The sequence below is a fragment of the Ammospiza nelsoni genome, chromosome 15 (assembly GCF_027579445.1).
Source record: "Ammospiza nelsoni isolate bAmmNel1 chromosome 15, bAmmNel1.pri, whole genome shotgun sequence".
In the NCBI taxonomy this organism is placed as follows: domain Eukaryota; kingdom Metazoa; phylum Chordata; class Aves; order Passeriformes; family Passerellidae; genus Ammospiza; species Ammospiza nelsoni.
The window spans coordinates 4,840,465-4,852,905 of NC_080647.1; the positions used below are offsets into that span (position 1 = coordinate 4,840,465).

The 12,441-nt window shown below is 42.1% G+C and overlaps 2 protein-coding genes across 2 annotated transcripts in view; both read right to left on the reverse strand.

Annotated features, from left to right (window-relative positions):
• Positions 1–3,029: 3,029 nt before the first annotated feature.
• LOC132080128 (TLR adapter interacting with SLC15A4 on the lysosome-like) lies at positions 3,030–4,910 on the reverse strand. Its single transcript, XM_059483140.1, has 2 exons — positions 4,812–4,910; positions 3,030–4,576 (listed from the first exon to the last, which is right to left on the reverse strand). Exon 2 carries the CDS (start codon positions 4,529–4,531, stop codon positions 3,608–3,610), a length of 924 nt encoding a protein of 307 aa, XP_059339123.1. The 5' UTR covers positions 4,532–4,576; positions 4,812–4,910; the 3' UTR covers positions 3,030–3,607.
• Positions 4,911–10,133: 5,223 nt separating this feature from the next.
• Positions 10,134–12,441, reverse strand: part of SH3BGRL (SH3 domain binding glutamate rich protein like) — a 30,130-nt gene continuing 27,822 nt past the window's right edge. The window contains exon 4 of the mRNA XM_059482786.1: positions 10,134–12,259. Within this exon, the coding sequence (XP_059338769.1) occupies positions 12,227–12,259 (33 nt within the window). The 3' untranslated portion in view covers positions 10,134–12,226. The remainder of the gene's footprint in view (positions 12,260–12,441) is intronic.

Genomic DNA, 12,441 nt, shown 5'->3' on the forward strand with positions numbered 1-12,441 from the left:
CCCTTTTATTTCCCCCTCATGATGGTGAATATGGGAGTCAAAGGTTCATTAGCACCTGGGCACTCATTTACCAAACAACCACTGACCCTCACAAGTGATTTATATTCCCAACAGATTTATGGGATTATCACAAATAAATAAACTCAAAAGAAAAGCAGGCAAGGATTAAATGGTGAGGATGTTCTGGTAAAGAAAAGAAAATTAGGGTAATTACAATCAAATATCTGGATTGTTGAAATCTGTATTTAAAACAGGAACAAAACAGAGCGGAAAAAAAATCAGTTTTGCCATGCTATGTATAAACTAGTGGAGAGCAAGAAAGAAAGAACACTCTTCTAAAAAGCAGATTTCAACCCACTAAAAGTAGTTTAATATTTTACATTTCAGGTGAAAAAATAAGCTACTCAGATTTAGCTTCATTTGTTTAACAGCTTTTTCCTGATTAAAAGAGAGATGAATGAAAAATACAAATATTTGGTGTTTGAGATTTTTCTGACAGTCAGAATTTTCTGTCACAAAATGAAGGGTTTGGCCTTGCAGGCTTTAAGTCTTTCTTTATTTTAACTGAAATAGAACATTAATTGATGGGAGTTGCTGTTCTGCACACCTGGGCATTGTTTTCATGGGAAATAATCCTCCCTCCAGAGAAAGACAGACTTTGAGATTTCATTGCAAAATGGTCGTAAAGCCCTGGAAATCCTGACCTGGAAGGTACTAAAGGAAACCACCACTAGATATCACCATTTGACTATTTAATAAGTCTCAGAAAAATTGGTAATGTATAAAAATCCTAATTATCCTCCAGGCTGATGAAGTCACTTTCTAGAGGGGTTTAATTCCCACAACTGAGGCAGGCTGGGGAACATCCTGTCTGCAGGATTAATTGGGGAAATGTAAATAAAGAGTCCGGGTTTCTACAGGGGCTGGGTCCCAGGACCTGGTGAATATTCCTCTGTGGGAACAGAGAATCAAAGCTGGATATGAAGGTAAAAATTCCCTGCCAGTATTTCTCCTCCAACATCAGATTTTCTGGCATGGGGATAAAAATCAACTCCAGGCAGAATCTGGCCGTGGATGTCTGCCCTGTAAAATATGGCACTGCTTTCCTTGGTAATGGATTCCAGCTGCTGCCCTTCAGCAGGCTGGAAAAGCACCTTTCCAGGGATTTTCCCCAAGGAATTGGAGTTCACTGAGGCATTTTTCCTCCTAGTGAAAATGGGCACAGCTCCAGTGCAGCTGATGGAGTTTTACTCAAAGTCATAATGGGACTTAGCATCTTTCAAATATAAATAAATCCAAAGCAGGTCATGGATTACAACATGTAAATTAAAATAAAATTGAATTAAAATAGTATTTAAGTTAGTAATAAATGTATTTGTCTCATCTTTTTAGAAATTAACAGATTTTGCCCCTAAAAGGTATTCTGTAGGAACATCTTTCTTCCTACAGAGAGAAATTAATTTTGAGAAGTTACTTAAATTGTGGGTTAAACCAGTTTAACAAATGCTGGGGGGAAAGAACATGGACAGTGTTTTTTCCATGGGCAAAACTACATAAAAATGAATCACAAAATACAAAGTGCTTTACATTAACAATGTGCATTTACCTGCACCTCCATTTGTGCTGTAAAAACACAGGTCATAGGGGTGGTCTAAATTACCTATTTTCCTCAAAACACTGCTGTTATGTGGTTTTATTTTCCTTCCAGCTAAAATTACCCACATATTTAATAAAATTAATATAAAAACAAGTTCTTAAACCAGTCCTAAGAAGGGCTGGGATGAACGCAACTTCCCAGTGACCTCAGGTTTTGGTGAACTCTCATTATTTATGTGTTGTTTTCTCCTGTGCCACTCCATTTCTGTCCCAGGGATGGAGCAGCAGATTCATCAGGGATTGTCCCATGGTTTTATTTTCATACCAGCCAAAATTACCCACATATTTAATAAAATTAATTTTAAAAAAAGCTCTGAAACCAGTCCTAAGAAGAGCTGGGATGAACACAACTTCCCGGCGACCTCAGGTTTTGGTGAACTCTCATTATTTATGTGTTGTTTTCTCCTGTGCCACTCCATTTCTGTCCCGGGGACGGAGCAGCAGATCCATCAGGGACTGTCCCAGAGCAGCAGCTGCTGTTGATCCATCGGTTTTAATCCCCGGGTTGGGGTTGGGGAGAGCAGCAGAGCAGAGAGGGCTCCTCCAACGCATTCCTCAGCGCCGGCAAGGACAGAAAACCACCCCAGCCTGGAGCTCAGGTTTAACCTCCGACTTCCTCATTTCCTGAGGAAGAACCTCGTGCAATTAACTCCTTTCCAGACTTTGGCTTGCACTATAAAAGGATCCCAGGGGGAAGCAAGGGCTGGGGCACGGCAGCACGAATGGCACGGAGCACTTCTTGCTATGGTAATTGCAAAGCCTTTGGCTGCTGCTGCCCTCTGGAACATTTCCCATCCCAGCCTCAGTTAAATTGTTCTCTGCACCTCCACCAAGGAAATCCGGAGAGCTCTGCCCACCCTGCACTCCTCTGAAATTTAATGAAGTCATTTGGCCTCTTCCAAAGGACTCTTGGCCTGATTTTGAATGCTGAGGAGGAGATTAATGAGACATACATGGAATTAGGGCAATGCAATGGAAGCAAATCATCCTTTTCCTGCCATGCTCCTAGAAAGCAAGGATGAGATTCAGTACTGCTCACACTCCTTGCACCAAGGTCAGTGGGAATTTTGGGTCAGGCAAGGACCAGTCACGTCTTGGATGTGTATGAGTCTGATTTTATTAATTTGTTTCCTTATCAGGAATTATCTTTCCCCGTCATTTTAATAAAGAGAGAGAAGTCCTTTCATTGCCCACTTAGAACACTTTTCCCTCAGGAGCAGTTTTTTCTCAGTCCTGCTGATATTTTCTTTGAGTTCACAGATGATTTTAAGAAATGCCCAAGAAATAAAGATTAAAACAAACGAACAAAAAAACACCAACCACAAGCAAAAAAACCAACAAGAAACTTTATTAGGAAAAAAAAAACTTCTGCAGAGCAGGTAACAGTCCAATTCATCTATCATTTTACAGTGGTGACATAATGAATAATTTCCAGCTGAAATATTTGCTGAGAAGCAAGAGCAAAGGGAGAAAATGTGTTTCAGTGCTAAACAGCAGTATTTCCATATGAAAATCTGCATTTAAATTTCCAGATGAAGACGCAGGAATCTTGCACTATTTTTTCAGGAATGCTGCAGTCATCTTTGCTTGCTGATTTTGCAGAAAATTAATGCTTTTATGTGTGGATGTGGCACTTGAGGATATGATTTAGTGGTGCTGTGTTAATGGTTGGACTTGATCTCAGTGGTCATTTCCAACTTCAACAGTTCTATGATTCTATATATATTATAAAAACATGATTAACCAGTATTTTTGAGAGAAATTAATTTCAAATTCCACATTAAAAACCAGAAAACAATGACCTTTACTTGTCCTCCTACCAAAGGGGTTTAAGACTTAAAATATTAACTAGAACAAGTGTAGTGTGCAAATGTTTCCATTTCCCAACCTAATCCTTGCAGTGAATCACTCATACCTGAATCCCATCCCTCTCCTGAGCTGAGCAGCTCAGTCAGGATGTGAATTCCATCCTGCAGCTCCGTTTTGCAGCCCCTGTGTTGGAGATTTGGAGGTTTGGGGTGCTGAACTCGGAGCTGTTCCTGTTGGGAGCGTTGCGGGAGCTGAACAAAGCCAACGAGTGCAGGAGGGCTCCTCTGGCTCTGGAGGTTTCTATGTTCTGCTCCTGGGAGATCTGAACACTTATCTGGTCCAGGCTGTTCCTTATCCAGCTGCAGGTCAGCAGGTTTGTTATGGAACCACACCTGGCCAGGCTTTCTTCAAAAAACTGTTTGTAGAGCTCTGCCACTTTGGCTTCCATGTACTTGTTGAGCGTGGAGTTGGACAGGGGCTCCTCGCTGAGCAGGAGGCTCCTTTCTCCAGCTTCATCTCCAGGCAGGGACATCCCAGTGGGCTTTCTGGGATGCTCACACAGAGGGGACTGACCCAGGGGAATGTCTACGGAGAGCAGCACAGGCCCATCAGGGAGCTCATCACACCCGTGGTCCAGGACACAGCCCGAGTCACACGTGGGGCCCCCCACGCGGTCCCCCCCGATCTGCAGGTCAGGGTAGTTCTGGTAAATGCTGTTGCATGGCCAGGACCTGTACAAATCCACCTCGTCCAGGCTCCCTCCTCTCCTGGGGATGTGTACAGCTGGGGATGCAGTGCCTTTAACCAGCATTCGCTGATCCTTTGCAGGCTCCTTCCCTATGGATCCCCATCGGGGGCTGCTCCCGGCTTCTACTTTGCTGCTTCTGGCAGAGAGCTCCTCCTGCTTCTCACATCCATCAGCAAAGCCTTTAATTCTTGGGATGTCTACAAGTTTCTGTCTCCAGATTCCCTCTTTGGCCTTTTGGGATGCAGGGGATTTGCGAGGCTTATCTTGATGACAGCTTTCTCTGTAGATGAGCCTCGTTAGGATGCCTTCTGCCAGCATGGTGACAAGTGTGAGCAGCAGGGATCACCAGAGTTCCATGGAGCCCTGGAATGGAGAGACAGGCACAACACAACAGCAACAACTATTATTCAACAACTATTATAGAATAATTATATTATTATTGTTGCTATTATTGTTATTTTTACTAATCAGGAAAAATCACTGTCTTTGTGAGAAGTGCACTGATGACCAGTGCACTTCTCACAAAGACAGTGATTTTTCCTTCCCTCTCAAGCATTTATTTTTAGCAAACATTAAGCTGCATGCTTTTCCTCTTTACCATGTCCACAAAAATCATTCTGAAGGTACAGGAAGGGCTTTAATCAGCTGCTTCATCTGTAACATCCCTTCTGCTGCCAGGTCTCTTCCTCATCGTGGCTACTTCAGACAGATTGCACTTTGTAAGCTGTAAAAATCAGCAGAATCATTTTACTTGTCTGTATCAATATCATCAGTAATTAATCAATGTTTTCCATTACAAGACAACCATTTCCAAGAGCTAAAGAGGTGACATAGAAAGGAAATAAAGACTATATTTATATTTAGAGGCATTTCTGACTTGAGCACTTCTGTGAGGTGCCAAGGAGCTTCAAAAGAAACTGAGAGTTCTGCAAATAGAACAAAACTGTATTCAAAATGCAGATCAAATGTGTTTAGAGTCCCTCTTAATGATGAACTTAAAAGATAGAAATAGTTAATTTGTCTTCCTCAATAGTGATAATAGTGAAAAGTGTCTCAAAATAATTTATTACACTTAATGGTTCCTTATCATCCCTTTCCAATTCACCTACTGTTAAAATCAATGGGAATCTTCACATTAAGAGTCTGACCTGAACCACTGCTCTTATTAAAGAATGGGAAACATGAACATAAGAAAATCATTCAGTTATTTTAAATATCCTTTAAATCTCTGCATAATTGAAGTATCCACAGACCCAAAGTCTGCTTGTGGCTCAACACTTTTCACCATGCCCCTATACTCTGGTATATTTGAAATTCCTCACTACACTGGGTCACTTTTCAATCCCAATGCTCCTTCCAGAAAATATTCTAAAACTTCACTTATTTGAGAGAAGGAAATTTTCACCTTTTCCCCAAAATTTACACACTGGCACAGCACAACTGTTTGTTTTTTTATTTTTGTAGGGTTCTTTATTTTTGTGATACAGAAGGTGAAAGGAACACAGGAATTTCAGGCCAAAGCAGGCAGGAAAGGCAGCAGACCTGGTTATCTACAGAGTCATTTACAAATGCATAAAGCAGGGCAGCACTTTCTTAAGCACTTATGGGAACTTGATAAATCATTTTCCAAAGAAAGAAGAATTGGCAGTCTAAATCTTGCTAAAGATCCATGGAATTTGGAAAGCTCTATGCCCTGTAGGACATGGGTAACCCGGTCCTTACCCTGGTCTGTAGGACCTCAGGGTACCCAGCTCCTTACCGGCTGATAATTTTGGTTTATTGGTTTGAAAGTGCTCATGAAGAGCTAAAACTTGGCAATCTTGGAAAAACCGGTCTCCTCCAAATGAAATAAGTGGTTCCTGTGTTCTGGAACAAAGCATAAGGAAAAGAAAAAGGCACAAAAAGCCCAACTCACCAAGCCCAGCCAGGTCCAGGATGGATTTCCCTGAGCCCAGAGCTGTCCTGCAGAGCTGCTGGGAGGGGGCAGACGGTTCCCCAGCCTTTCCTCACTGCTGCCAGTGCACAAGAAGCCTGACGTGCTCATGATGCAACTCCCCAGCATTTTGAACTCATAAAACAGAAGTGATCCCGCTGGGAGAGGGCGCGGTTTTTGAACACAAAGAGAGGGCTGCAGCTAAAAGAGGATGTTTGAAAATGAATTGAGATGTTCCTGACCACGGTGTGATGCTGAGGAGCTGCTGACAGCCAGAACGGGGCACGGGGAAGGAGCAGAGAGTCGGGGCTGAAATCGGAACCGAATTCCACCAACACTTCCACTGGCAGGAGCTCAGTGCTGCTCAGCTGACCTGCGGACTTGCACCACTTCCCCTTTGGAAACAGGCAGCTAAATTTAGAGTCTGGTGATGTGCCACTCATGGGGAGGAAGTTGGCAACTTCCTTTCCCCCGGATTTTGATGAAATACCCTGTGTCTGTGACTGGCAAACAGGACAATGTGCCAACCTGAAGGCAGCAGCCAAGGGACAGCCCTGCACAGTCGTAATGCTCCTTAACCAAACCTGCTCTTTAGGGGTTAAAAAATTACCTCTGGCACTTCCCATGGTGGTTTTAGGTGTCCTCTTCAAGCTGAAGCCAAGCTCAGGCACTGAGCCCTCCCCTCAGCACAGGATCCAGCCCACAGACAGTCTGGAGAGTTTTCTGTTGGTGACTTTTCTAAATTTCCTTTTTCTCCGAATTTAAAAAAAACCCAACGAAGCAGAAGCTGAATCTCGTCTAAGTACAAGACAAAAGATTCTAAAAATACACTGTTTAATGACAGGAGCAAGACACAAATTATCATCAATGCCATGGGCAGGGACATCCTCCACCATCCCAGGCTGCTCCAAGCCCTGCCCAACCTGGCCTTGGACACATCCAGGGATGGAGCAGCCACAGCTTCCAGGGCAACCTGTGCCAGGACCTCCCCATCCTCACAGGGAAGAATTTCTTCCTAATATCCAATCTAACCCTGCCCTCTGTCAGTGGGAAATCATGTTGTGCCTTGGAAATTAGGTTTGGAGTAATTCTGGCCATACAGGTTCAATGAAGTCTGTAAAGTTATCTCTCTTCCCTCATTTTCTCCTGCATTTCATGAAAAACTTCAGGTTTTTATGGAGGCAAAATGAAAGCTATTTTTACTCCCACCAAATTGATATAAAACTCGTTTAATATTTAAAAGCTGTTCAAAATTAGCTGATTTTTTAATCATGGTTCATGAGCAATTTCTGCACAGAAGGTGTGGCTGGGACTCCAGCAGAGTCACTGCCTGCAGCCCTTGGGGGCAGGAACCAGGGTGGATCAAATTCCAACCAGTTTTAAAGCTCACCAAGCTTGCAATTAGTGCCAGCTGCAGCTGGAATTTTTGTGCAGCTGTTTCAACAAGACACAAAAGTAACAGAGAGGAAGAAATCAAGTCAGGTAATTTGTGTGGGGTGATTAAAAGCTAATCAACTTCCATTTCATACCCAGCAATGTGATCTATGGAATGTGTCCCTGCCCATGGTGGGGGGTGGAATGAGATGAGCTTTACCATCCCTTCCAACCCAAACCAGTCTGGGATTCAGGTGGTAAATGCATCAATAGCCAAGGAAATCAACGTGTTCTCTCAATTAGAACTCACCAAAAAGAAATTCCCTTTTATTTTACAAAAATAAAGTCAGAATGAGATAGAACCAAAGTCAGTTCAGAAGCTGAGCACAAATTGCACTTAGGATAAACAGCAAGACAAGGATGTCAGACTTTAGAGCTGACTATACATTGAAAAATAATAAAAAATTACTCATATCATTCATATATGGAGAAAATTCTACTACACTGAATGATACTATATGAACTATGGCTGCATGTAAATGAAGTCTCTTCTTTCAGCACAGGCTGCGCACTTTGCATGCACATAAACATGACACAGATACTGACTGGTTTGAAAGGTTTCATGTGAGAAATCGTGTTGTATGTTGTGGTTTTTCTCCCAAGCACGGCGGCTGCGGCGCTTTATTTCCCATTCCAAAGGAATTTCATTCCAACACCGCCCCCCACCCCAGAGGAGCGCCTCCCACACAACCCCACCGCACCCGGCGCGGCTTAAGTAGAAGAGAGGCGGGGTTTAATGCTGACTGACAGCTGTACCACCCAATAGAAAGGCGGGACGGGCTCGCCTCGGCCGCTGAGTGGCCGCTGGTTGCCGCAGCAACGGCGCGCGCGGCGGCGCTGCGGGCCCGGGCGCCATTGCGGCCCCTCAGAGCGGGCGGGCGGGACTCGGGCAGCTCCTGGCTGGGAAATGTGTGTGCGATCCACTTCGCTCCGTGTAAATAAAATAACCTCTGCCTGCTGGGAAAGGGTTCCGGAAAGAACTGAGGCCATGTGGGAATTACAGTGATGCTGACAGTGGATTAATGATGTGCTGGTTTCCCTTTATTAAGGATTTTGAAATAGTGAGCAAATTAAAATGAAGAAATGGACAAGTTCCTGATGATATTTACAATAAACTTACCTTTAAGAGAAGGAATCACAGTATAAGAATTATATATTACTTTATTCTGTATGTGTATAAATATTTATAAATATATAATATTATACATAATGAACTACTGTATATTCATGTTACGAGATATACTGGGCCAAGTCTGACATATACTTCATGAACACAACACATATATTTTGTACTAAATATGTGTGTTTTCCACTAAATATATATATTTTGCATACTCAGTACTCACTATTGTGCTTACCTGTATTAATCCAGCAATTTCTACTTCGTCACCTAAACTTTTAAAATTCTTTTTCATTTCTGCATGTTTACCAATGCAGTCCAAAATTTTTATTAATAAACTTCAAAACTATCATAACGAACCCTTCAATCTAAAACATTCTACCAAGATCCCAGAATATGGATAAATCACAGAATATTTCTGCAGGAAACTCAGTAAATGGTAACGATTGAGAATGATTTGTTTGTGCCTTGGGATCAGGATCTGAGCAATGTGGTGTAGGGAAAGTTGTCACACATTGCATGCACATGTGTAGCTTGCTTTTTAAAGATTTTGGGAAACTATTTTCATTGAACTTATATTAATGAATAACAACTGGGTTTTTAGGATTTTTTTAATTAAAAAAAAAGCAAAGCAGCGATTTTTCTGAGTTGCATGAGTGGAGTGGATACACGGGGGGTAAATGGGATTCATTACAACTTAGAAATGGCATTGCTGGCCCTTTTCCCCTGTGCCTGATGGTGCTTGGCTGTGCTTCAGCTGCTCACACAGAAGCTGATCCTGCACAAATTACCAACCACTCTGGAAAAAGTCAGGTTATTAGTTTTCACCAGACAATGCAAACTGAAGTCTGGAGTTTGGGCAAACCCCAGGGCAGGTCAGAGGCAGCGAATGTCGTTTCTGTAACTCTGCAGATCTCACAGGTGGTGCACAACTTCAGCACATGAAGCAGGAAGCTGATCTACCTGGCAAACAGGGAAGGTGTAAGTGAAGTTTTAGTTTAAAATTTATCCTGCACTGCCCTGTGGCAACACAAATAGAAAACAGCACAGCTCCCTGCTGGGAGCAGCACAAAGCTAATTAATTACAGTTTGTGAATGAGCAGGGGAGGGCTGGGTGAGCTCTGAGTGTGGGAGCAGCTGCTGTGTCCCAGCCACTTCCGACTGTCCCTGCCCTGCGGAAGGAGTGGGAAAGCAGGAGAATGAGGAATAACCCAAACCTTGACACTGCTTTGGGTAGGTGCATCCTAAATTAAATCCCATTTAGTAGTTAAATCCCATTAGCTGCAACAGGTGAGAGATCCAAACTTCACTCTCAGCAGCAGATCCCTGATGTTCACCTTGTATAAATCCTGAGCTTTTAAAAAGCAGTATTTCCATCTGAAAAATTCACTTATTTCAGCTTCAAACTGTGAACAAAACATGCAAACAAGTCATGGAGTGAGAAAGTGTTCTAAACCAACTTTATTGGAATGATACAGGAATGGTTAACATACAGGTTAAATCCTCAAGGCCTGCTTTCTACATAGGAAAAAAATAAGAAAGAAAAGAACAAATTCAGTTCTTGCACCCATGGAAACAGAAAACCAGCACAGAGGTAACAGATTCCTGGCACTCCTAAAGTCATGCAAGAGATCTGCATCAAAAAACTCAAGTTTTACACACACAACAAAGAGATTTTGGGTATTTTCAGTTTGTGTTGGTGCCTTGTTCCCCGGACAAAGGAATAATTCAGCCTGGCTCGCCAGAGCTGCCTTAGGAATGCTGATACAGTTTGAATGCTCCCATATGGCAAGGGGGGGACAGACGAGGGCAGTGACTTTGCTTTCTTAAACTTGGCAATTCTCTTGACCATTGAGACAGGGATTGACCTCGTTTCAGAATGTTTTGGGTCGCTGAACTGACAGAATTTGGCAGCTACTTTTAATTACAGCTTCTCCAAAATAATGGCTGGAATTCACCAAACGTGCACAGGAAGCACAGCAAACTGCTGTGGGTACAGAGACTTGTGTGTCAAATCCCACTTTCCTCACCACCCTTCACTTAGTATTCCACAGTTCCCAAAAACTTGAGCAGGAGTTTAGACACAGAGAAAGATTTTGGCCAATATTAAGAAAGAAAAACAACCTCGTTCAGAAAGATGAAATCATACTGAACAACAATAATCTGATGCTGGATTTAAAACATAATGAAACTTCCATCCCCAAAAGACCTTAAATTTCACAGAACTGCAGTAACTCCTGACAAAAGGTGTTAATAAAAAGCACAGTTTTGTGTGTGTTAATCTTTAAGGTAAGGCAGCATCCATCCATCCATCCATCCATCCATCCATCCATCCATCCATCCATCCATCCATCCATCCCTCTGCCTTGTGATGCTGTGCTGCTTTGTAAGCACAAGCTTCCACCTCCTTCCCAGGCTCCCAAAATGATAAATCAGGAATTAAAATATGGTCAGGAATTACAGGCTCCCTCATGAGCACTGGGAGAACACACAGGTTAATATTGCACGTGGTAAATTCATCCACACAAGACACTGAGAGATTTGAAATTCCTATTATAGTTTTATGATATGGCAATAAGAATGGAAATTAAGTTTTTATACCTTAAAAAAAAAGAAGTCTTGCTTAATTACAATAACTTTTTGCTATTCAAGCATTTATTTCCTCATTTGAAAAAATACTATATGAACCTAATGGCTACTTGAACATGCAGTGAGATGTTTAATGCTCTAAGCAGTGTGAACTGGTATTTTTGTAGAGAAATACATTAAAGGCTTTCACCCTTACACAGGTAAGGAAAGGCCATTTCTGGCTGTTTTGGCTTGTTTGCAACATTGAATCTTGCCCCAGATGTGTCATTGCTCGTGCTTAGGCAGCTGGAGGGACCTGTGTCCATTGCCCTTTCTGTCCAAAGAGCCCACACAGATCCCTTAAATGAGAGCACATGGGGTTTGTGGGGGGTTTATCACCTGTACAACTGTGTAACAATACAAACCTTAAATATCCATTCTACAGAAGACAAACACAACTTTCCAAAGTGACTACAATGGTTAAACTACACAGTACCACCTACAAATTCATCTGAAACCAGGAAAGACACTGAAAATTTACTGTGTAACTCAGTAACATTTTTGAGGCAACTCAGGCACTAAATTAGTATCTGACGAGGTTTTAGATGCTGTTTTCCATAGTTTAAATAGTTGGATCTCTAGGTAAAACCCATCTGCATTTTTAGTACTAAAATAGTTTCTTTAAGTTTACACAAAATGGATGAATTGCCAGGACAGTTTAAACTAAATGTAACTCATTCATGTCTGATTGCTTCAGCTTCCATCAAAACCCACTCCTGCTCCCTACCCTGAAATTCCCATTTCCATCCTGTGTTCAATTTGTGTTATGGACAGTGAATGCTGCAAGCACCAATCAAATGTTAGAAATCACATCTACATTTCTTGAAGCAGAGACAGTTGAACTATTTTATAAAAAGCTGTGGAAATTCCCTTTACAGACATTTAAGGCAGTTGAAATTCACGCTTGCTGCTTGGCCAGTGCTTCAGCTTCCTGAAACAGCAAAGAACAATTACATGTTAGTAGTTTCTCAGCATGTTTCCAAAGGAACACTATAAAACAATAACCTGCATTTTTCAATCTTCTTTCAGCCTTTGTAAGGTGATCACAAATGGGAACAGAATGACAACAGAAGAAATGCAGAAGGAATTTCCCTTTGGTTTCTCCAAGTGTAC